Source organism: Myxocyprinus asiaticus, chromosome 44, assembly GCF_019703515.2.
Source record: "Myxocyprinus asiaticus isolate MX2 ecotype Aquarium Trade chromosome 44, UBuf_Myxa_2, whole genome shotgun sequence".
Classification (NCBI taxonomy): Eukaryota; Metazoa; Chordata; class Actinopteri; order Cypriniformes; family Catostomidae; genus Myxocyprinus; species Myxocyprinus asiaticus.
The window spans coordinates 35080398-35107535 of record NC_059387.1 but is presented as its reverse complement, the minus strand read 5'-3'; the positions used below and the strand labels follow the sequence as shown (position 1 = coordinate 35107535).

The 27138-nt window shown below is 40.1% G+C and overlaps 1 protein-coding gene across 1 annotated transcript in view; it reads right to left on the bottom strand.

The window, feature by feature from the left end:
- The window catches only part of LOC127434613 (sodium channel protein type 4 subunit alpha-like), a 175406-nt gene that overhangs the window by 37692 nt on the left and 110576 nt on the right, over nt 1–27138 (bottom strand). Inside the window, exon 17 of the mRNA XM_051687455.1 lies at nt 13815–14255. Within this exon, the coding sequence (XP_051543415.1) occupies nt 13815–14255 (441 nt within the window). The remainder of the gene's footprint in view (nt 1–13814; nt 14256–27138) is intronic.

Below are 27138 nucleotides of genomic sequence, written 5' to 3'. Positions count from 1 at the left end.
TTTCATTTTATTTTTCTCCCAATTTGGAATGTCCAATTCCCATTACTTAGTAGGTCCTCGTGGTGGCATGGTTACTCGCCTCAATCCGGGTGGCAGAGGACAAGTCTCAGTTGCCTCCGCTTCTGAGACCGTCAATCCGCGCATCTTATCACGTGACTCATTGTGCATGACACCGCGGAGACTCACAGCATGTGGAGGCTCATGCTACTCTCCACGATCCACACACAACTTAACACACGCCCCATTGAGAGCGAGAACCCCTAATCGCGACCACGAGGAGGTTACCCCATGTGACTCTACCCTCCCTAGCAACCGGGCCAATTTGGTTGCTTAGGAGACCTGGCTGGAGTCACTCAGCACACCCTGGATTCGAACTCGTGACTCCAGGGGCGGTAGTCAGCGTCAATACTCGCTGAGCTACCCAGGCCCCCGAAATGTGTCTATTTTAAACTCGTGAGGACTACTAAAATTTATTATATATTTGCTGGTATAATCAAAATAATTAAACATATCCTTCTCTATGTAAAGTAGTATCTTTAATATAGCATGAATACCATAAACATTTTAAATGACACAGCACAGAAAACAGTTGAAATGTTTTAATAGTTTTATATATGATTTACTGAATAGTTCCATTATGTAAATATACTGTATATAAAAAAAAGTAGGAAACACTTTAAAATAAATTCTATATGTTCACAGGACCTAATTAAATAATGCATGAAGTATCATGAACTAACAATTAACAATAATTATTTACAGCATTTATTTAGCTTGGTTATTGATATTTCATAATGCATTAACTTATGCTAACACATTAAACTTTTAATTTTAAAAACAAATTAGCATAAGTTGAAATCAACATTAGCCTAGTTGATATGCCATGCTGGGTCTCTTAGGATTAAAAATGGAGCGAACCTTTCAATATGTCCTTAACTTTCAGGAAAGAAAACTAGGATTTTAACCTTTGACAATAAATAGATGTATCTGCCAGTCAACATTTACTCCTATAACACACACTCATATTGGCAGCTTCAGGGGTTGATTTTCACGTTAACTCGACTGCTATTGTATAATTTGATCTGATTGAACTGTAATATGACAGGGCAGTGGGCACTCAGTAAACAGGTAATGAGCTCATCATGACATCATCAAAATCGTCATTGTGTTTTGTCAGTAAGAGCATTACATAACGTTCCCATGTCAAACACTGTGACGACCCGTTAGCATCTGTACAATGTAACATTCATCTTGCACGCATCTCACAGCGCAACATCAAGTTGATAGGGCATTCACTGGTGTCCGAGGAATCCAAACACTGAGGGAGGTCGAGTTGCACATACTGGCCACTACAAAAGCCCTATAAATAACCACCAGCAGGGGGACAACAGCCGCAATGTGGCATTCACAACTGGACTCTAATGAAATCAGAGCTAGGCCACCAGCAGGGTTGTGAGGACCGGGATGTCTAATTGCACTGATTTGGGTTCACCTGTGGAGAGACGGGACAAAGCGACTGACTAAAGTGTGCAGACAAGTGTCCATAAAAGAGTCCGATGAGAATCCCTTCACCAGCCGAGAGCAGACTGCCATCAATCACAACAAACCCCTCAAACATCAATAACACAATCTTATCACATGATGCCATCAGGTTACCTGAAACCACTGTGATGCTTGAGAAGCGTCGTGGCCTAAAAACACCACAGGATCTTTTCCAATCAGTGCTGAGAATATACAAACCTATAATGCATTATTACCTGTTTACTGGACTCACCTGTGATCTCATCTGATGAGACGATTCAGTGGCACCAATATCTGTATGTCTGTCTCTTTGTCTATATACAGCATCTGTCTGTCTGTCTGTCTGTCTATCACACAAAACACAACACAGAACAAAACAAGAACCACCAAAACACAAAACACTAAAACAACACATAACACCAAAATGCAAAATAAAACAACTCAAAAAACCAAAACAAAACACCAAAATAGCACAAAACACAAAAACGAAAAAACAAAAAACAAAATGCAAAACACAAAAACAAAACCCAAAATAAAAAACCCACCAAAACAAAACGCCGAAACAAAACACAAAACATCACAAAACACCAAAATGCAAAACAACACACAACACAACACAAAACCCCAAAACATCACAGAACTCAAAATGCAAAACAAAAACACAAAATGGATAAAAATCACAATGACATAAATTTTACAAATCATATCCATCCTAGTGACGTATTGTACCATTCACCAGCCTGTTACCAGGTTGTGATATGGCTGCAGTTTTCATCCACACCATGAAGGGGTGCTAGTATATATGAACTCCTTATAATAGTGGTAGTAGAGGGAAATAATATATCTTGTGAAGACTGTAACATGCTCAAGGTGTGTTTAACAATCCAGAGACATCCAAAGTCCTTGTTGAGAAATGACTGTTTTCAGCTCAACTACAAGTAAGGAATATGTTTATTTTCTGTTTATATTTGAAAATGTATGCATTGGTGTCAGTGTTGGCAAGTTTGAGGAATGTTTGTTTGTCTCACACCTGTTTCTTGTTGTGTGGATGTTGGATGTTAGTCTAGTTAATGTTTATGTGTAATTGCTTGTATGTTTTGTAGAAGGACTTTGTCTGTGCATCCGGCCAGCTAGGGATTTTTGCTAAGAGGGTCGGAAAGCAACTGAAGGATGTTGGCCTTCCATCTATGAGCAATTCTTCAGCCATCCTCAGATTCTTGGGATTACTTTTCACTTTTCATCAACCTCTATAGTTGGACTACTTTTACTAGAGAATACTGACTGCTCATTTTGAATACTTTTTGAACACTGATTGCTCTCTTACAAGAGGCGGTTTTGGGTGGGGGGAGGGGCAAAATAATTTTTATATGCAGTGCAACCTCTGACTGGAACGTGCATTCTGTACCACGCGGCAATTTTTGCATAACCGTGACATAAGCAACTACTCAAAGATTTGTATCGGTTCCGGCCAGGTCTCCTAAGCAACCAAATTGGCCCGGTTGCTAGGGAGGGTAGAGTCACATGGGGTAACCTCCTCGTGGTCGCGATTAGTGGTTCTCACTCTCAATGGGGCACGTGGTAAGTTTTGCGTGGAGAGTAGCACGAGCCTCCACGTGCTGTGAGTCTCCGCGGTGTCATGCACAACGAGTCATGTGATAAGATGCGCGGATTGACGGTCTCAGAAGTGGAGGCAACTGAGACTTGTCCACCGCCACCCAGATTGAGGCGAGTAACCGCGCCACCACGAGGACTTACTAAGTAGTGGGAATTGGGCATTCCACATTGGGGAGAAAAGGGTATAAAATAAATAAAAGATTTGTACTGGTTGACAACTGTTTACACTTGTATGATTTTAACCGGTATATTGATGTATGAGCTAAATCACGGGACAGCACACAAACATTCTGACCAATGAGAGGACAGTTTGCTCACATGTGACTTTTATTAACACAATTTTGGTCCATTTTAAAAATGTTGCATTGTGAAAGTAAACCAAACAAAGATGAAAATGCAACATTGTAACAATTTTTGCCACCGTTTCGGAAACAAATCAATTAAGCTCCAGATCTGAAAACGCCTGTGCTGTTCAGTTTCTGAAATATTATATTCTCTATCTAATGTAGGACCTAGTAGCACAATTGCACAAATAGAAGAGCTGCTTCATTTCTATGATGCAAATGCAGGTGAAAACACCTGTGACATAATTGTGGAAATGTCTAAATCATCACAAGTTGAAGCTGAACGGAGAGACACACCTGGCACAAGTAGAGCAATGTGCAAGTAAGCAGAACAACAAATATATATATATATATATATATATATATATATATATATAATTCTAGCAAATTATGGCTCATCTGAGTTTCAACTACAAGCTGTTTCTCAGAATGTGCTCCGCTGTTCTCGGAAAAGTCACAGACAGAGAGAGGACACAGAGACGGATGTCCAGCACATCAGCTGCTCTTCAGAACGGGAACCTGAGGGCAGTCTCCAACATGTTGCCATATGGTTTCCGGTTTGAGTCTTTACTTTCGTAAACTTTTTATCAGACCCTGTTTGAGGGGAAACTGTGAGACATGATGTCCTACATCACTTTGTTCAGGACGAGTGCTGGAGAACAAAAGTGGAATGTCGAAGTTAATTGTGCAGTCTCTATATAAGATGAATTCAATATAGGGGCATTTTGTGCCTACATATGTTACAATTCTGGGGCATTTTTTTAAAGGGATAGTTCACCCCAAAACTCATAGTCTTGTTATTCTTTTTTTTGGATTTTTCTCCCCTTTTTCTCCCCAATTTGGCATGCCCAATTCCCAATGCGCTCCAAGTCCTCATGGTGGCATAGTGACTCTCTTCAATCCGGGTGGTGGAGGACGAATCTCAGTTGTGTTCGCGTCTAAGACCATCAATCCGCGCATCTTATCATGTGGCTTGTTGAGTGTTACCGCGGAGATCTAGCGTGTGTGTAGGCTTCACGCTATTCTCCGGCTTCCACGCACAACTCACCACATGCTCCACTGAGAGCAAGAACCACATTATAGTGACCACGAGGAGGTTACCCCATGTGACTCTACCCTCCCTAGCAACCGGGCCAATTGGTTGCTTAGGAGACCTGACTGGAGTCACTCAGCACACCCTGGATTCGAACTTGAGACTCTAGGTGTGGTAGTCAGCGTCTTTACTTGCTGAGCTACCCAGGCCCCCTTCATCATGTTATTCTGAACCTGTATGACTTTCTGCTGTGGAACACAGTGGACTGTGACTGAGGCTAATATTCTGCCATCTTTTGTGTTCCACAGAGTTAATTTAAGTGATTGTTTACTCATTTAAGCTGGTTTTATCCATCGCTCTCGCTCGTGTGTTTGGGTCATATGTGAGACATCTCATGTCTCCTTAAGTTTGTCTTGGTGCAGCGTGCTGTGATTCAGATGTGATCTAACACACAGTGGCAGCTCTGCGCCCAGCGGCGATGCTCTGACATTATACTGCTGCGAAACACAAATCACCTCGACATTGAACGCTACCTGGATTATGTAACGTAGCAAACACCCAAGAACACACATCGACATGCTACACTGAAAGTAAGGAAGTATTGTGGCTGTACCATGGTGCATGAAATGGTACTTCGATCAGCCTGATCTCATGATAATTACGTGACTGGCAACATTTTTGCAAAATGACGTGGTTCATTTCACGTATCGCAGCAGTTCAGAGTTGAAATATCCACTGTTTGGCGCTAAAAGTGAGTTCAATGTTCTCCCAAACAAATGAGGTTTTTAAAACATCCCTCCCCTAAGCCTTAAACCTAAATCTGACCAATAGAGTCAGAAAAGGCAAATGAGAGATTGAAAACACAATTGTATAATTTTGTGGTGCTTCTATGACACTTTTCGGCTCACATGTCAACTCACGTGCTCTTCAGGACTCGTACCCCACTCCTTACATCACAAGTGCAATGCTCTATCAGTCGAGCTGCCGCGCAATTTGATCGCACTTGAACAAGCTTGTAAATGTAGTTGGTTATGTAATGCAAACATTAAAATGAGTCATGCGCGGTGGGGACCGGGTATCTCAGTGAGTAAAGATGCTGCATGCTGAGTGACTCCAGCCAGGTCTCCAAAGCAACCAAACTGGGCCGGTTGCTAGGGAGGGTAGAGTCACATGGGGTAACCTCCTCATGGTTGCTATAATGTGGTTCTCACTCTAGGTGGGGCGCGTGGTGAGTTGTGCGTGGATACTGCGTAGAATATCGTGAAGCCTCCACACACGCTATGTCTCCGCAGTAATGTGCTCAACAAGCCACGTGATAAGCCACGCGGAGGCAACTGAGATTCGTCCTCCACCACCCGGATTGAGGCGAGTCACTATGCCACCACGAGGACTTAGAGCGCATTGGGAATTGGGCATTCCAGATTGGGGAGAAAATAAAAACAAACAACTATGTTTAATAAAAAAAGTGAAATGAACACTAGAGGCGCTACAACAACAATTACTTTTATTCACTTTCACACAAATCACGAGTAAAATGGCAGATTATCAATTGATAAACACTTTTCGCCCTGTTTATCACACAATGCAATCTCATGACATCTAAACACTTTTACTATAGCATGACTCATTTTAACGTTTGCATTACATAACCAACTATATTTACAAGCTTGTTCAAGTGCGATCAAATTGCGTGGCAGCTCGACTGAGAGCATTGCACTTGTGATGTAAAGGAGAGGGGTATGAGTCCTGAAGAGCACGTGAGTTGACACGTGAGCTGAAAGTGTCATAGAAGCACCACAAAATGACGTGGTTTATTTTTGTATCACATTTGCTTTTTCTGACTCTATCGGTTAGGTTTGAGGTTTAGGGTAGGGCGGTCGGGTTTGTTGATTTAAACTCAATTAACCTTAAAAACCTCATCTGTTTGGGAAAACATTGAACTCGCTTTTAGCACCAAACAGTGGATATTTCAACTCTGAACTGCTGCGATATTTTGCAAAAATGTCTCCACAGTCATGTAATTTTCGTGAGATCATGCTTAATATCACAGATACTCATTGCCTGGATTGCCCTGATCTGTTTGGTTCGTGGAAACCCAGATAAATCTGTGGGGAAACAGGCCTGATGGTACGAAAATGAGGAAGGCATGAGAGATAGAAAATCGTACCGCAAGGGAGGGATGGAGAAGGAAGGACAGGTGCAGGGAAAGATAAAAGAACAGGTAAACGAAAAGATAAAAGATGTAGAGAGAGACAGAATGAGGCAGAACAGGTGTAGAGAAAGATTAAAGACAAAACAAATATCAGCTGCTCTTAAACTCGTCACAGGTGCGCAACGACACGCGTTACACCTGGAAGAACGGGATACTCTGTCCCAGATTCACACACTGACCACATTCTGTTTCTGTCATCAGCAATTTACAGCGTGACTGCAGTTATTTGTTCAAATATTAGAGACACATTCATTTGAACAAATCTAAATGTCCAGCAGCATTTGTGCTACAGACATGAATGACACCTCAAATCATGTGTCTTCGAGTGTGACCATAAAACAGACCCATATAAAAAAATATATTAAAATGAATATAATTCTTTCCCACCTGTTGTATTAGTATTTATTTATTGTCCCTTATTCATTTTAGATAGTGTCTGAATATTATTTACACAATTTTATATTAACTTATTTTTTTTGCCTATCGTAATTGCATAGAAATGTCATTTATCACTGCTGACAGTCATGTGAGACAAAAAAGGTTTGAACATCAACCATAAGATAACACTGAAATTAATGGCTTTTCAACACTTCACATTTAAATGCAGCTTATTCATCAATAATCAATAAAGGTAAATGTAATTTTATGCGAATACTAGCTACATTGCAAAAATAATTTAAAATGATTAATTCGTATTTTTCTTGTTTTCCAGTAAAATTAAAACAAGATATATGTACTTGACAAGCAAAATGGCATTAGATATTTTCTTTTGTTTTTTTAACAAAATTAGGTGAGGTTTATACTTAAAATAAGAAAAAATCTATTTGCCAAAGGGATAAAAAAATAAACGTATAAGTTTATTTTACCCCATTTGCAGATTATTATTATTATTATTATTATGCAATAACATTTGTTTATAATGTTGAGAGAACGTGCTCTATTAGCTGGATAAGCCCTTGTTTGAACTTTACATCCCAACTTAAATGAGACCTTATGTACAGTTGGTGCAACCAAGAATTGAGGGTGACATGGCCCAGTAAGGAACCACCCAAAACATCCTGGAAACCACCTAGCAATGCCCTAGCAACTGCATAGCAATGTGCTAAAAAACACTGAACACCTCAGCAACTGCACAGGGAGCACACACTTATAAAATGTATAGCTCATATGCAAAGTAAATCTCTTTATATTAAAGCGTCTGTAGAGTGCATAAATGCACATGTAAACGCATAGCAACGCTGCAAGCCATGGCATAGCAACATGCTAAAACCACACAAAACACCTTTGCAATTGCATGGCAACGCTCTGGCGCTTTCACCACTCAAATTTTCTTCAGACAATCTAAAAATCTAGTTATTTTTGTTTGTATGTGTGCAAGAGAGACAAATTCTTTCTGTCTTTCTATTGAACACTCATTTTGACCACTTGGTTCCTGAACTCCCTGATCAACGTGACTCTTGTAAAGGTCCTGTCTGCTTACATAACTGCTCACATGGAGGGTGGGCATGAGGGATTTCTCTAAACACACCAGCAGTATACTACTGATGCCAAACACATCCTAAATCTGCCAGCAGGGTGCATGCTGGGAAATCCAGACCTGAGCAAATTGGGGGTCTCTGAGGGGGAAAAACAGATTCTAAATGCTTAATAATCAAATAGAGTGTGTGTTTACATTTGCTAAGGAGAGCAGAACAACTTTCAGTTAAGCTGATTTCTGTGATTTCACTGTGTGCAGTTTTCTGAGAAACCTCTTTGAAACTGTAGCTGTCAATGACGTGACGCTCATTTTATTTGTCAAGATCTATTAAATAATGTAAAAAATACATTGCTAGTGCAATTCACGCAAAACAATAACTTGAAAACCTCTTCTATGACAAACACGCTTCAGTTACTGAGTTCAGAGTCATTTTGATATTTTTTTCTGGGGCTTAAAGTAAAAAATATCAAGTGGTGTAAAGGTCCAGAGACAGTCAAAAAATCAAAATAAAAGTCTTCTTAAAAGCTGAAATAAAAAAATAAATAAAAAAGGAAATGTGAATAATTTTGTATAACTATTTCTTAAAACAATAAGTAGTGAAAGAATTATATTTTAAAATATAATTAATATTTGAAAAGCTTTTGTCCACTAAAGTCAGGTGGTGTATCCAGCATGCAGCTTGCTGTGTTATTGTTTATGCAACAAAAAACATAAAACGGAGAGGAAGGAATCATTATTTGATCTTAATAAATATATTTTGACATTTTTACTTAAAAAAGTGTCTTAAAAAAAGAAGTGTCTGAATAAACTGATTTACTAAAATAAATAAAATACTAAGACACAGTTTACAAATGGTATTAGGATGTGCTTCAGGCGATCACAACTGGATAAGCGAGACTTCACCATCTGAGTTCGGATTTTGAGTGGAGGGTCTCTGATTTCATGAAAGGTGCACTGTTTCTTTTAATTATACTTGCATTAAATACTTTAATAATCAGATCTTTAATCGAAGTTCTTGTGTGTGTGTGCATGCATTCTCTTTTTCGTTTTTTTTTAAAAATAATTTTTTATGATTGCATGGTTATTTCCTTTTAAAGCCGCATGTTACCGCCACAGTTTAAAATCTTGCTTTAGCCCAATGAGGGCACTTTTAAGTCCTCGTGGTCGCGTAGTGATTCGCCTCAATCCGGGTGGCGGAGGATGAATCCCAGTTACCTCTGCGTCTGAGACCATCAACCCACGCATCTTATCATGTGGCTTGAGTGCGTTGCCATGGAGTCATAGCACATGTGGAGGCTTCACGCCACCCACTGCAGCATCCGTGCCCAACTCGCCACGCACCCCACCAAGAACGAACCACATTATAGCGACCACGAGGAGGTTACCCCATGTGATTCTACCCTCCCTAGCAACCGGGCCAATTTGGTTGCTTAGGAGACCTGGCTGGAGTCACTCAGCACGCTCGAACTAGCATACTATGGAACTCCAGGGGTGGTAGCCAGCGTCTTTTACCACTGAGCTACCCAGGCCCCTCACATGCAGTTTTTGATCACTTTCGACCACCTCCGAATGTGGTTGAAGTGGACAAATCTCGAAGCGTTTTGGACCCCATTTACACCTACTTTGCATCTTAATACAGGTGTGAACTTGGCCTAAAATGACTAGGACTTCAAATAATGTATGTCATATCTTTATCACACTATACCACTACTGTTTGGAGGAAGTAGCTTGTTACTATTCTTAAAAACATCTGAGCAACTCTGATGCTACTTTAAAATGTAGTTAAGTTAGTCACGTTGCTACTTTAAGTTACCCGCCAACACTGATTGTGTGTGTGAGAGAGATGTATTTTGTGCAACATATAATAATCTAGTATATCATACACATTTCATGCATAGTATTTCAGAAAAAGATTGCAGTTCAGCAAAGCAGCATCTGATGTTGATTTAAAGCATATGCATGCTGAACCGCAGGGTATGTGTTTGAGAAAACGGTTATATCACAGGATAACCTCTAAGCACTGATTCCATATTGCACAACGGCTGGCCAAAATGGCCTCATGTAAATATGGTAATGTCGACAATTCAGTTGGAAAATAGTCAAATAATTCAGAGCATGGCAGCAATTCAGACCTGACATCCATTTTCACCAAAGACATTATGCAAATCATGTAACAATGCGAAAACACACAGTGATATAGTGCTGACATTATAGTCGGATCTTGGAGGTCTGAGTGTTAGGTTGTGGACAATAGAGGGGTCATTGACAGATACGGTTGTCCGAGGTGATAAAAATGAGAAATCTTTCAACAATCTAGTTTAAAACACTTGTGCCAAGTTTGTGGGAATTTTATAATTGTGTCTATGTTGGTTTCATAAATGTTTTAAAAACACGTATAGCATTTTCTACCAGAACATATTTATAGATTTAATGACTTTAAAAATGTGCATCCATCAAGGCATTAAAAAACTTTCCTTGCACATTGAATATATGTGAGTGTACACAACTAAATCATTCATTATAAAACATTTTCAAACCGGTGTATACATTTATTTTTACTTATACCACAGGTCTGTTGAGTGCTTGATTCTGATTGGTTGACCAATGTTCTAAGGTGTGCATTTATTTTTCAAGTAAACGCACAGCTATGAGGTAGTTCCAGGTCTTGTCGGCATAACGGTTCCATATCACTTCGCCAAATTATTTCAGTTATTTCAAAGAGCCATACAGGAGGGGGCCTGGGTAGCTCAGCGAGTACTGACGCTGACTACCACCCCTGGAGTCACAAGCTCGAATCCAGGGCGTGCTGAGTGACTCCAGCCAGGTCTCCTAAGCAACCAAATTGGCCCGGTTGCTAGGGAGGGTAGAGTCACATAAAAAATTGTTTTTATTACAAATAAAAACAAACACTAATTTCAAACCGTAATAATAAACTGCAACATTTCTAATGTTTTTGCTAGTATTTTTGATCAATTTCATTCCTAGGTGAAGAGAAGCATCAGTTGTTTTTATGTTTTTTTGTTTTGTTTGTTTTTACCCAAAACCAAAAATGTCTTAGGCTATGTTCAGACTGCATGCAAATCGGATTTTTTCTCAAATCAGATCTTTTCAGGCAGACTGTCCGCACTATTAATTGCAAGTGATCAAATCAGATTTGTGCGTTCAGACATAACCAACCTATAGGCATGGGTTGCTTTGGTAACGATGTAGGCGTACCCACGTGATGATGCTTTCAAAACAGATGCGGGAAAAATGGAGGTGCATCATCTCGCTCTCCAAATAAGCGCCCTGTCCAGTCGAGGTGCAGAACTCCTCCGTCACACAAGAAAAACTTGGCGACGGAGGAGACTGGTAAAAACTGTGATGTTCCGTGCCACCGATTTTTGACGTCATCGTTGTGCGTCACGTTAAGAGTGACGCAAAAGACCATTTGAAATTCGATTTGAGCAGCCAGAGCGTCCGGACTGAGATGCATCTGAAAAAATCAGATTTCAATCGCATTTGAAAGCACCTCCCGATGTGGTTTGAATCAGATATGGAAAAATCAGATTTCATGTGTTTTGTTTTTGCTGTACAGTCTATCAAAAACTCATCTGGATACAATCTGGATATGCAAAAAATCTGATTTTTAGTGGCAGTCTGAACAAGGCCTTAGTGTTCTAAAATATTTGAATCTGAATATATGAATTGAGTCAACATTGCACAACCACAGATGCAGAAGATCCCACGCGTTTATGTGCGGAAGCTTTGTAGGTTATTGAGTGGAGAACAGAGAAATCCTATTCATTCCCCTAACAAATGTAGTCAGTTTGAACGGGAACACCATTCCCCCACAAAATTCACTCCGGGAACTCCGTTCCTCCGCCTTCTGCTACATTTCCAGCCCTGGTGTTAACAGGCGCAATCACCATTAACACCTGGTAATATGCTTTTCTTTTGATCAATTGTGTTTGGATTTCGAGAAGAGAGTCTCTGACTTAATGACTGTATTCAGTACATCAGTCATGACATTAGTGGTTACTGCATGATTAGTGTTATTTTATTATAATGAAACGCAAAAAAGTAGAATAACAAAATGAAAGTGCAAAAAAAAGCAGTGCATAGTTTCTGCCAGTTACTTGCATTTAATCTAAGAGCAAACAGTACGTTTATTTTAGAGGAGTACCTTAAGAGATGTGTGTGCTTCTCATATGTGAAAATGTATTGTCATATCAGGCACACCGAAAAAGACCTGTGTAATTGTGCATGTATGTATGCATATTTTATTTTTTGATTTTCTCCCCTTTTCTGCCCAGTTCCCAATGCACTAAGTCCTCGTGGTGGCATAGTGACTCGCCTCAATCCGGGTGGCGGAGGACGAACCTCAGTTGCCTCCGCATCTGAGACCGTCAGTCTGTGCATTTTTTCACGTGACTTGTTGAGTATGTTACTACGAAGACATAGCAGTGACAACACGCACAACTCACCATGCACCCCACCGAGAGCGAGAACCACATTATAGCGACCATGAGGAGGTTACTCCATGTGACTCTACCCTCCCTAGCAACCGGGCCAATTTGGTTGCTTAGGAGACCTGGCTGGAGTCACTCAGAATGCCCTGGATTTGAACTCGTGACTCCAGGGGTGGTAGTCAGCGTCTTTACTCGCTGAGCTACCCAGGCCACCCATGTATGCGCATTTTCAAATATTCCGATTGGATGTTTATTTCCTTTAAAAGCTGCATGTAACCAGTAAAGTTTAAAAATCTTGTTTAAGTGCAGTTCATTGACAGAACTTTCACCCAAGAACTCCTCAGTTTCACCAGACTTTTGCTTGGGGAGTCAAATTTATAATTTAAGCCCATCCACTGTCAAGTATATGCCATTATAATGGATGCTATGCCCCTGAATGTAGTACTTATAAGATTAAAACAAGACAATCGTTTAGGTAACTGGATAAGTTTAGTCATGGCCTTTTAATGTAAATGATTCAGGTAATGCAGCTACATTATTGTGCCGTTAAGCATACAATCACTCTCATTAAACATTAACGAGTCTCACGGAAACGGACTTTTGACTGTCGGCATAAAGTCTGATCCATTTTACAGCTTATGGTCAAGAACCGCCCACTTAGACAGGAAGAGACTGTCTGACTGATATGTAAAACAACTAACCACAGTTCAATTTTTATATGTGTCAAACAGGTGCTGTGTAAATAAAAATGAGAAATTAACTCTGAGCAGAGTCTGCAGTTGTGGTCGAGGATACAACATTTACTCGCTACTGTCTGGCTCAAACAAAACACTGAATATCTTCCAAAGATTTGATGTCATAAACCAAGGTGTCAACGTTTGGCTGTGCAACTTCTTGTGGTGCCATCAGTCAATCAGGGTTATCAGGATGTAATATTCCTGTGGCTCGAGTGATTAGTCGCTCTGCATTTATGGCCCATGAGCAAACATAGGTAGCATGCAGGTAGTGTACTGTTGGGCCGCATGCACAAGTCCTATTGAGTCCCAACTTCTATTGAGATAAACAAGAATGCTAATGGATGCAGGGGGTGCGTGCCAGGTAAGGCCAAGACTAGGTCTAAAATGGCTTAGCAACGTAATTATGATGTCAAGGTGTCACTCACCTGCTTCGTTTCCTCTATCTCCTCATCCGAGCCCTCGCTGGCATCGTCGTCATCCTCCTCCTCCTCTTCCTCCTCAGGGAAATCCACGTCGGACTCTCCGGGCGCAATGGGAACGCTGATGGTTAGGTTGGGGTTGGTCATGTAGCTGTCTTCCTCACCACCGCGCTCAATGACTATGGCGGTCCCGTTGCCCTCCACCAAGTGCGCCTGCTGGCTGCGTCGCTTGAGTTTCAGCATGGCTTTGGCCTCCTTGGCCTGCTGACGGCGACGCTTAAAGTTCCCGTTGAAGAAGTCGCAGAGAGCCTGCCGTAGCCACAGAATCCCCCGCTGGATCCGCGCAATGGCGATCTGCAGGTTGTTCATCTCGCCGTCTTCGTCCGGAGCCGAGAGGTTGTCTGCGCTGAAGGAGCTCAGGAGCAAAGCCAAGAAGAGATTCAAGACCTTAGGAGAGAGAGAAGACCATCAGAGAAGATCTAGCAATAGCTTTCTGACAGAATATACATTTTTGGGTGACTGTGTCTTGCACAGTCTTGAAAGGTCATGACTTCTAGATCAAACTAGCAACCCTATCATTATCAGCCCTTAGCCTTAAAATCGCACAATACAACACCATAGTATACAACGAACCCAGTGAGTCAGTTCCCAAACATTATTCTTCTTTTTTACTTTGTGTAGGCTGGTGCTTGAAGTTGCTTGTTTGATACCACATGTATCCTGTGAACAACCATTCACGGACAGATCCAAGATGTAGTTCTGGTTTAAAGGTCTTATGGTGCTGCTGCTGGTACTCATGTACGGCGACACAGGGCGTTTTTGTAGCAGCTTTTACAGCAGACGCTGTGTGAGGCCTGTAACCAGTGGGTGAGATGTGGAACTGGTTTTAAATATCACATCCACCTCCTACACACTCAGAGGGGGTCGACAGGGCCTGTTCAATGGACAACTCAATGTGTTCAATGTGTGTGTGTTGATGCAGTGTATCACACTTTGATTAGACACGCACAGTAAGCGTGGAGTGCCGGTACTTTGATAATCAACTCTAGTTTTGCGAGCAGCTGCAATTTCCTCTTAATAATTGCTCAGTTGCAGTTCATGAATGAAAGAAGCCAATCAAAATTATTAAAAATAACACTCGGAATTCCCTTCCCCGGGGACAGTCCAATTAAACATGAGAAACACATTATTTATGCGAGACGTCTCACAAACAACCATTTACACAGTGTTTTTTCACTTTCACATTGAACACTTTGTCTTATTGAAACAAAGTTGCTAAATAATATTAGTATTCTGTAAAAGATCACAGATGGTAAAACCAAAAATACATACGATTTGTGTTTAGTGTTTTTTTTAGTGCATAGCTATGCGGTTGTAAGGTGTTCTGGACAGTTGCTGTGGCATTGCTATGCAGTTGCTATTTTGTTCTGAGTGATTTTTAGTTGTAGCTATGTGGTTGCTAATGTGTTTTGGATGGTCGCTGTGGCATTGCTATGCAGTTGCTAAGGTGTTCTGTGTGGTTTTTAGTGTGTAGCTATGTGGTTGCTAATGTGTTCTGGACTGTTACTGTGCAGTTCTGAGTGTTTTTGTGTGTGTGTGTGTGTGTGTGTGTGTGTGTAGCCATGCAGCTGCTAATGTGTTGGAGTTTGTGTTGGGTTGCTATGCAGTTGCTAAGTGTTCTGAGTGCTTTTTAGTGTATAGCTATACGGTTGTAAGTTGTTCTGGACAGTTGCTGTGGTGTTGCAATGCAGTTGCTAAGGTGTTCTGAGTGGTTTTTACTGTGTAACTATGTGGTTGCTAAAGTGTTCTGGACAGTTGCTATGGCATTGCTGTGCGGTTGCTAATGTGTTTTGGACGGTTGCTGTGGCGTTGCTATACAGTTGCTAAGGTGTTCGGAGTGGTTTTTAGTGTGTAGCCATGTGATATCTTAGGGGTTCTGGACAGTTGCTGTGGGGATGCTATGCAGTTGTTAAGCTGTTACGAGTGTTTATTTAGTGTGTAGCTACTGTATAAGGTGTTATGAATTGTTTTTAGTGTGTAGCTATGCAGTTGCTAAAGTGTTCTGGATGGATGCTGTGGTGTTGCTATGCAGTTGCTAAAGTTTTCTGAGCGGTTTTCAGTGTGTAGCTATACGGTCGCTAAGGTGTTCTGGACGGTTGCTGTGGCATTGCTGTGCAGTTGCAAAGGTGTTCTGAGTGTTTTTTAGCACATTTTTAAAGCGTTTGGTAGGCTGTTCTAGTTAGTTGGTGTTCAGAGTGTTTTTTTTAGTGTATTGCTATGCAGTTGCTAGGGTAATCTGGGTGGTTGCTAAACTGTGGCTAGGTATTTACTTTCTGGCCCAAGCCAGGAGAGCCCACCTCCAAGTCTCTGATGTTCTGGTCCCCCCTATATAAACTACCAAATCTGTAGTATGCACTGCAGTATGCATAATGTGCACAGTTTGCAAATTTTCTTTATGCATTAAATACTCAAATTATTTACATTTGCCAAAATGTGTAGTACACAACAGAGCACATTATAAATTATACACACTGTGCTCATAATACATAGTGCATACTACAGAAATAGTATAGGTGCGTCACACTTCTGCACTATTTTATGTCATTTTGAAGTGCAAGTAGTGCGAGTAGTATGATCACCCTGAAAATGCAACAAAAAGAAGTGTACTACGAGTACCCGGATGATGCACTCTTTCAACCGTCAAAATGGAGTGTTGAATGTTGGACACTTCGTGCACTCAGCACACGCGCCTTGCCGTACATAGAGGAAGGGGCGGAGTTACCGGCAGCGATGGTGATCTGGAAAAACAGTTGTAAGTAATGGAGAATGACAACTAGCGAAACTTTTGTGAAGACAGCACGTTACAAAAGTGAGTTAAACACTTCACCATCGTACCATGCTGTGTGAATATGTATATTGAGATAAGTGTTGAACTGAGGGTGGATAGTGCGCTAAAGCTAGCGGCAACACAACGCTAGGTTTTGAAACGTCACTTCCATCAGCTGTTAAACGGTGAATGCTTCAGTGTAGTAAAGTTTTTTTTTTTTTTTTAAGTGTTCCATTTGGGACGATACTACACTGAAAATTCATACATACATTTTGTAAGCGCATAGTGTGTATAGTGTCATTTGAGAGACAGCTTATAAGTAATATGGTAGTATGGTATTTGCAGCACATCCTGAGATTATTACGTACACCTGCCATACAAAGAGTTAGAGTGAAGAAACACTCACATCCTAACATACATTAAACACCATACAAACTAAGATTAAAGACCAGAATAAACCTGTTAACCTGGTTAGATTAAATCACAAAGCAAATTAAATATAATTAACATCACATATTTGAAAACCCGAACATGCATGTGTATGATAGAACTCTTCTCTCCTGCTTAGAAAATGAGGCAGGTGCCCTATCAGGTATCTATGGGCCAAAAGGGTTGCCATAGCAGCACATAGATTCGGTCACCTGCACAAAAGCGAGTTCTGGGGTCACATGCACTCTCACATGGTGTTGCATTGTTCTGCTTGTTTTCTAAGAGGTTAGTGCTGTTGCCTTGGTGCAATCAGAGTCAAAAATATCAAACAAGCTTTTATACACAATAATGACTGCATACCGCTCATAGGTTAATAAGAGAATCAAATTAAAATCAACCCTGGTAAATACCACATAATTCACAGTTGTTGTTGTGGATACCTGTAAAACACTTGTAGGATGACTAGATTTTTGCAATTCTCAAGAAAATGTGAGTGGTGGTTTCCCGCCAAAACTTGCTGTTACAATTCTGGGGTGTTGTGCGTGGTTATCAGTTGCTATATGGTTACTAGGTGTTTCCCTGGGCATTGCTATATGGTTGCTAAGGTCTTTAAAGTGTTCTTAACCGCATTGCTGTGCTTTCTTAAGTTGTACAGAGTGGTATTTAGTGCATTGCTGTATGGTTGCTAGGTTGTTCTTGCAGGTTGCTAGGTCGTTCTTGTAGGTTGCTAGGTCATTGCCGTTCAGTTTCTAAGGCCCCTAGGGTGATTTTTAGTGTATTACTCTGCAATTTTTAAGGTGTTCTGGGTGGTTTCAGTGCATTGCTATGTGGTTTCTAAGGTATTCAGAGTGATTCTTACCGCATTGCAATATGTTCTGAGTGGGTTTTGGTACAGTACTGTGTGGTTGCTAGATTGTTCTTGTAGGTTGCTAAGGCCCTGCCATTTGGTTTCTAAGGTGTTCCAAGGGATTCAGCGCATTCCTTTGTGGTTGCTAGGAATATCTGGATGGTTGCTAAGGCGTTATGTGGTTTCTAATGTGTTCAGAGTGATTTTTACCATGTTGTTGTGTGTTCTTGAGTGGTTTTCAGCTCATTTCTATGTGGTTGCTAGAGTTTTCTTTGTGGTTTTTAGTGCATTTCTATGTGGTTACTAGGGTGTTATTGTAGGTTGCTAGGGCATTGCCATTTGGTTTCTAAGGTGTTCAGAGTGATTTTTATCATGTCACTATGCAATTGTTAAGGAGATTTGAGTGGTTTTCAGTGCATTGCTATGTGGTTGCTAGAGAGTTCTGGGTGGTTACTAAGGTGTTGTTATGTGGCTTCTAAGGTGGTCAGAATGATTCTTACTTCATTGCTATGTGGTTGATAGGGTGTTCTTGTAGGGTGGTTGCTAGGACACAGCATACATGTGGCAAACAAAGCCGTTATTTCCCCAACGGCCATGTTTCACCCCAGATAGCCCATCTGTCATGTAAGAGGGGTAGTTAAGCATTCGGAAAGCTCCAGATCTCTGTGATTCACACTGGTGTAATTAAGACTCGCAGCATCTGTGATTTGAACTCACTACACCTTAACAGCATGCTGCTGATAACTAGATGGATCTGGTTACAACACAACTCTTTTTTTACATTATAAAGTTAAATGAGTTGGAAGTTGATTTGAAAGTGTTTGTTTGTTTGTTTGTTTTATTTCTAAATATGGCCACAAATATTTAAAAATAATTGTACATTTTAATCAGTACATTTGCTAAGTCCAGCATCGCTATTACTAATGCTTATAGTTTAGAGCTAGTGATGTAAACAAACTCCTAAAGCATTAAACATTTAGTGTGTAAGTCATCCTGCAGCATTTGTGATTCAGACGAATGAAATAATGTGTGAATGAAAACATAAGCACAAACACCATTTTTCACGCTTTCTGTATTTTTAAGTATGTATCATGTTGTGATGTCACTCTGTGGTCAGTCCGATCGCTGTTGCATTGATCAGTATGTTTGCATTCAGAGTTCAAACACCGGATGCTGTATTTTAAGGCCTGCAGGCCATATTGAGTGATAAAGCCGTTGTGATTTCAATGACCCATAATCCAACACTGCCCATATCAATGTGATATTTCCACTAGTGTAAAATCAACCCTTCCGGCTCAGAGTCCAGTGAACTCACCCAGCGCTGGTCAATACTGGACTGTAGTCAACACGTGTACATGAGAGGGAATATTCTAGTACAGGAAACACGACTGAATGCGGTCTCATCAAATCGACAGTATGAGTAAAACCTTGTTATTTGCACAACGGAAACTGCAATATAGAGGAACTGATTTACAGTAAGCTCATGTTTAGTTAGACAGTTGCTTGAATATAAGGCAGCAGTCAGAACAGAAACACAGCCAAATATCAGATTCATAGTGCACAAAAGCATTTGTTAAATGTCAGCATTTGAAGTCAGTGGTGTCCTTCTGTTTGGGTCACAGAATATGTATTGTGACAGAGAGATGCAGAGATTTTAGGAAGGTTATCGTGTGTCATTTCAGTCTTGTTACGGGTCTTTGAAGAGAATGCCGGCCATATTGCACTCACAGTTGCATCGGTTTGATCAGCCCAACATTTCTGAGGGTCATTTCAACATTGTCACAAAACTATAATCTTTTATATAAACTTTCTTTCTCAATATTTGTCTTGGGTCCCTTCATTGATTCAAGTATTGGTTTTTGCCTCATCCGAGTCACAATAAACTGATGTATGGTTGTATTCTCATAACACAGTAAGGGCCGCCCTCTTGGCGGGAAAGCCAAGGCTCCTATGAGACATAAATCATGGCTCGGCCACCAGCGTGGCATTTCAATATGTGAGAGGAGTCGCGGTGTTCTGGCCTTGAATCTCCCCCGTCACCAGCATCACAACAACAGCGGCTCTGCGTTCAGTTCAGAAGGGTTAAAAAAAATCACGCGTGCTGTATTTGATCCATTTTATGGTGAAAATGTGACCTAATGTTGAGAGTTGACCACCTGAGCCCACTCCATTTACCAAATTGGGCCAGTTAGCATCTCAAATGATGTTGCTTTTTGCTTTTGTTGAGCTGCTGCTCTTACAACAACGTACTGTGGCGGTACCATGGTACAGTGATGGTATCAGATCGCAATATCATTGTACTTTGAAATTCAGTGGGGTCAAATTCTTTGAGAGCACTAGTGAAAATGCTTCTTATTTGCATTCTTTTTAATTTAATACAGATTATAAAAAATATTGTATATCATTTCTTATTTACATTAAATTACAATTAATTGTAATTTATTACATTATATTAAATATACATTACATAAAAAAATTTGAGTGGATAAGTTATGTCAAAACTAATTATAAAAATAAATGGAAATAGCAATATGTGTACTTTGGTTTAAAATGACTTTTTATAACATTTATATACTTTGTATATTAAAATACATACAGTATACTGAATGTGTGTGTGTATATGCATGCGTGCGCGTGTCTGTCTGTGTGTCTGCCTGTGAGTGTGCGTGTCTGCCTGTGAGTGTGCGTGTCTGTGCGCGTGTCTGTGCGCGTGTACAGGTTTTGCTATACTTGTGAGGACCAAGTATTGAGAATCTGTGAGGACATTTCTGGTTGCGAGGACCTTTTGGGTGGTCCTCACAAGGGAAATGGCATACTAAACGATGTTTTATTGAAAATGTAGAAATGCAGAAAGCTTTTTTGTGAGGGTTAGGTTTAGGGGTAGGGTTAGGGGATAGAATCTATAGTTTGTACAGTATAAAAATAATTATGTCTATGGAGAGTCCTCATAATGATAGCTAAACCAACGTGTGTGTGTGTGTGTGTGTCTCTGCGTGTGTGTGTGTGAGAGAGAGATTTGTACCATTTATAATAATAATCATTATTTTGTATAAGTGTGTGTTAGAATTTTTATTCATTCTTGTTTTATTTAGATTTAGTGTTGTCTCTTGATTTGAGTTTACTGAGCATGACTGTTTAGTTACTGTTTATATAACGAAGAATTACCATGGTAAATATCCACAAAAACATGTTGTAATCATGCCATGTAATACGGAGGTCCTTTTTGCACTTCTTTGCAAGTGTATATCCAGACAGGATGTATGATCTACTGTATAACATTATAGCCAAACTCATCTGAGCACAAGCATGACATCTTTATGTAATGGGAGCCAGCATGTAAACCTCACTCCCTTGGCTTCAAGAGGCGCCGTAGCGACTGACGCGAGAGGCTGTAGCCTTTAGCCTCCTTGTTAGCGTGCCCACCTCCTATACCAGCTCTCACGGGTTCGAATCACGCTCGGAGTGGGTCGAGCAGGACTGGTTTAATTTATACTCCCAGCACCTCAGCCCAAGAAAATAAAAACTTTTCATCATTGAACATGCTCATATATGACAGTCACACATTAGCTCCTATAATAAATCAGTGTCATGTTTATAGGATAGGAGGAAGCTATGCTGGTTTATTGTGGTTACAGTGTTGTAGCTTGAACAATGGACAGGTGAAACTCACCTAGGATGACAAGGAAACTGACCAATGAGGTGCGCAAAGTGCCAGGGGGCTGAACTAAACCAAAGCCCTGGACGAGAGCCAATGCAAACCTGCTATCTGTCTCTCTCTCAAACACACACACACACACACACACACACACTAGAGTTGGGATACTCGAGTCCGAGGCACGAGTCCAATTTTAATGGACTTGGACTTGTCACAGACTTGGATGCATTTTTACTTGGACTTGACTCGGACTCGAGCCTTTGGGACTCCATGACATTTGTGATGCAATTAAATAAATAAATAACAAAACAGAAATTAATGAATACATCTCTGTCTGCATGCAGCTGTATTAGCCCCTGAAGTTGTAGACATAGCCAGAGTTGTTTCACTCTTTAAGCAAACGCATGCACACACACACACGTGCACAGGCACACTCATCAGTCAACCAATACACCTGAATGTTACTATAGAGACTACTATATAACATTGACTACCGAGGTGGCTGGCATGACGAAAACAAAGACGGGTATGTATCCAATGTAATAGAAACTAAACAAGGCAGTTTCAACCACCACGGGACCTGACAACTGGTAAAAGTTCATGTGGCGTTTGTGAAGCCAAGACGGTGCTCGCATTGTGGTTTCATTGTGGTTAAAAACTTAAAATCAAGAACTTCACCGAGTCAAGTCACCCACATCATATCTCTCACAGTTTACTAAAAACAGCATATCGAAATAAAAATTGGATATTGGATATTTTAGGTGTAATGTATCTACACATGTAGGCTTCTGTAGTCTCTTGTGGTTCACGCAGTGTTGTCAGCTTGAACTAGTCCATAATAGCTTGATGAATTAACTGTGTAACTTTTTAAATAGTCGAGGGGGAAAAAGCGTTATTGCTAAAGCAGACAGCAACTCTAAACCGATAAAGCACCTATTTATTATTGATTGACTATTTTCAAAGCATAGACGAGCTACTTAAAATACATTCTTTTACAGCATTTGTCCAACATTCACATTCAACCATGCACAATAAAATATTAGGATATTTTGGGCAGTGAAATGTTTTGTTTATAATTTAATTATAAAATAAATGTATCATTCGATGACAGAGTTTGTGTATGAAGCTAAACTTCATGTTATGAGATGAATTCATTTGGTTATGACAATTTTAAATGTTTATTTTATTTTTATTGTAACCCACCGGGTAACTTATGCATGTCTTTTTTTTTTGCCTATATCTGACAATTCTGTTAAATTTATGACTATAAAATTATTATTCTCCATGTTTTTGCAATTAAAGAAGAGCTCAATGACATTTTCTTTGGTATTTGAAGATTTCAGACTGATTGCAGACCAACGTGGCTGCCGCTCAAGCAAATAATAATAATTATTATTTTTATCTTCTGTGGCAGCTGCTGCAAGACACACATGGATGCACGCAGAACTGCCCTGCATTGTTACATTTATATTGACAAATTGTTTTTCTTAGTTGTGAAGTTTAAAATAAGCTTAAAATACTGATGTTGAGTTTACGGTTACAATTTTAATTCAGATTCATGGACAGATTCATTCGGCCTGTTATGGACTTGGTCTTGAGTCCAACTCAGCCACTTTTGGACTCGGACTCAGACTCGATTGTTTAAAGACTCGGACTTGACTCGGACTCGACTAAGGTGGACTCGAACCCAACACTAACACACACACAGGCTCCCCGTCACCTGTGCTGAATCATCCTGTAATTATCCTGAAATAAACAGCTTATTTTAAGTCATGGTGAATTATGACTCAAGAATTTCTGAAGGAAACTGCAGTCATTAACAAGCACTGCTGCTTCTGTGCTTCAGGTCTGAACGATGTGAAATATTTCAATTATTTGAGACGCATTTCAGAAGAAGTTTTCTCTGACAACAGGTAGAACGACAAAACGAATTGCAGAACAAACGATAGAATGACAGAACAAACAACAGAACATACGATGGAACAACAGAATGAATGACAGAAACTATAGAATGACAGAACGAATTATAGAAGGACAGAACGGTAGAACAACAGAAGGATAGAACAAAAGAGAGAACAACAGAACGAATGACAAATGAATAACAAAAGATAAAACGAACGACAGAATGAATGATAGAACAAACGATAGAACAAACGACAGAAGGACAGAACGAATTATAGAAGGACAGAATGGCAGAACAACAGAACGATCTAATGAATGATAGATAAAACAACAGAAAGAATGACAGAACGAATGATAGAACGACACAACAGAGAACGAAAAAGGAACATCAGAACGAACAACAGAGCGACAGAACAAATGAAGGAATGATAGAACGACAGATGAACGAAAGAACGAACAACAGAACGATATATAGAATGACAGGACAAATGACAAATGAACGACAGAACGAACAAGAGAACGACAGAACGAACAATAGAATGATAGAACGAATGATAGAACAACCGAACAACAACGGAACAAACAATGGATGGACAGATAGATGATTGACAGAGATAGATTATTGATAGACAGACAGACAGACAGAGATAAATGGATAGATGATTGACAGAGATAGATGATTGATTGATATTGATAGATAGATAGACAGACAGACAGACAGACAGACAGACAGACAGACAAACATAGATAGATAGATGATTGAGAGACAGACAGACAGACAGATAGATAGACAGACAGACAGATAGATAGACAGATGTTGTATGTGAGATCATTATATTCCTGTGGAGTAAAATGATTGATGTTTATCATGTTTATCATATTCAGCCGAGAGCAGCGCTCCATACAGTCTTCATGGCACTCACAGCAATAAACCTGAGCACTGTCCACTCGAGACCTTTCTAATGAAATAATGCACTCCAGAAAACATTAAGAGCTCAAGATAGCTAATGACGCCATTGAGTTTCATCACAGGAGGAGCTCATTTATAAAAATATGTGCTGCAAAAATACCAGCTCAGCAGAATCGACCTGAAAAATTATATTTTGTGGTGTTGGCTAAGGCAAGAGTCACTATTACATTTGCTTATAGTAAGGGTTTGTTACACTTCAGTGTGTAACTCGTCCTGCAGTGTTTGTGCTACTGTACAGACATGAATGTTTAGGGATGTGCACTAAGGGCAAATAGTGATGGATGCTGTTTTCACCCCTAATTGAATACCACCATACAGTATAGGGTCATCACTGCAGCATGTTTATTGTGTTTATTTAGAGTCCCACAAACACCCTACACCAACCCCTTACCCTAACCCTAAACCTAACCCTAACCAACCCCTAACCCTAACCCTAACCTTCCCAGCTTGTTGAAATACTATATACATGATCACTGGCACGCCAGCAACGGCGAGAGAGGAGTTGACTATTTTATTTATATAAATTCCACACTTGCATTCCAATCTACATCTTGATGTAATCCTTCCTCATGATCACGCAGCGTGTTTTCATCAGCTAAATGGGAGGCTGAGCGTAAAGTTAAAATGTGACGAGACTGCAGTATACCCAACAGACTCATGCAGCGCGTGCAAGCCATTCGCGCATCACTAGCCGGCAGCGCTTCACGTTCGGTTAATCGTGCGAGTAAACACGCCCCCTTTGCTTCGGTCAGGCTGCGCGGATGACAGCCTACATTCCGTGTTTCATTTGTTTATTGCTTTCAGAACAACACGTGATGTAATAAGGAAAACACCACTTAATCCTTGAGATTTCGCATACAGGTACACCCTCCTTAAACCATAATCACACTCAAAATTACATTAAACGATTTAAAGAGAAAACCTAAACCCACATCGTGGGGTTCAAATACACCGTCCTGTATTAAAGCACTCAAAATGCTCAAGCGTCGCGTGAGATCATGCTGTGGTGGCTCGCAGCTGGTGTGCGTTACCGCATCTTATAGCGCATCTCTTTAGGTGAGTAAAGTCAATGTCTGTATTATTTTAAAAGAGGTTTGCACTGCTTTGGATGCCCTGTAACATATACGTATGGGTGCGTTCCATTCAGAAGAGATTCCCCTCATAGACTTTACCTTCCACTGTCACAGGGCTGAAAGATTTAATAAAACAGCCATTCTGAACTCACTCTTTAAGTCATTTTTTAAAATGGAAAATTCTCTTGTAACGATCCTACAGTGTGGCTATCATTATTTTTTTCCCTTAGAAATGTCCTCTGAAGGCATCGTTTTTGCCGTTTGGAATGCAGTACATGTCTTCTCATCGTAACACCTGACGAAACAACCCGTCGCGCACAACGAATGACGAAAAAAACATATAAAAATCCGATCTGACCATTCAGACTGAGACGCATTTAGAAAAATCTGATTTTAATCGGATTCCAAACCACCTACAAATGTACTTTCGATCAGGCTTGTACAAATCTTTTTGCGTTTTTGTCCTGGATTTAAGTCAGATTGGCCATTGGATTTTTCTGCCTGTATGAACATAGCCTTTTGTATGAGCTCTGTCTCATAGGAAACAGTTGTAGTCCAACCCATCTGCAATCCGCTAATTAACTCGGAAAGTGACGGCATCTAACAGGGATCATTAGTCGCCTTGGTTGGATTTTTCTCACCACTACACCTACCCACTTCTGTGCATATAAAATGCACGCGACAAAGTCTCGGCATGAACGGAGAATGGCAGAGAAAGACTCCTGTCATGCCATAAATTTGATCACGGCCATTTCCATGTAATGTAGACGGGATGTGAGCTCATACTTCAGGTAGCTGAGGTGCGGAGCGTCTCGCATGCCTCGACTGGACACAAAACCACACAGACGCTGGTCCAATCCACAAACCACACGCTAAAAATAAAGCACTATCTCAGACAGCTAGCTAGCATTGTCATATGCTACCTTTGACAAAACAACAGGTGGCAAATGTGTCCGTCAATCAGGGGTTAGCAAAGCCTGGAGAAACATCTTAAAAACCAAACAAACAAGTAACAAAACTATCCTCCTGCCTGCAGGGCAATCGTGTCATTATGAGAAAGTGACACCTGTCACCTGAGAAAATAAAGCATAATTTACATAATTTGAAAGTATGTTTCCAATTGTTTTTTTTTTTTTTTTTTTTTTTTTTTTTACAGATTTTTTATTATAAAATGGTATGGTCTATTTGTATTCATTTAATCCATATAATATTTCATGCACTGTGGTGTAATGGCAGAAAATCTCATTATAAATTTATGACATTTTGTCAGTTTTACTGACAAATAAAATGGCAAGTTACCTAAAAAACTGATCTTAACTGTTCAAGTTCAAAAATTCTTGATTTCTTAGACTTTTCATAACTGGCACGAGCTGATGGTTAATTTACAAAATCACTGGCAAAGATTGATGATTTAATGAGAGTGATTGATTCATAGCCAAACTGTCCCATTACTCCCAATTTTTATGGATTTCATTCAGGCCGATCAATAAAATCATCAATGTTACATCTAAATACACTTTCACATTTGTTTAGTTTGTTTTCAACCATTAATACACTTAAAAATATATATTTTAAGATTTACACATTTCAGTTTCATAACAAAATTCCATCTAATTGAATTGACAGC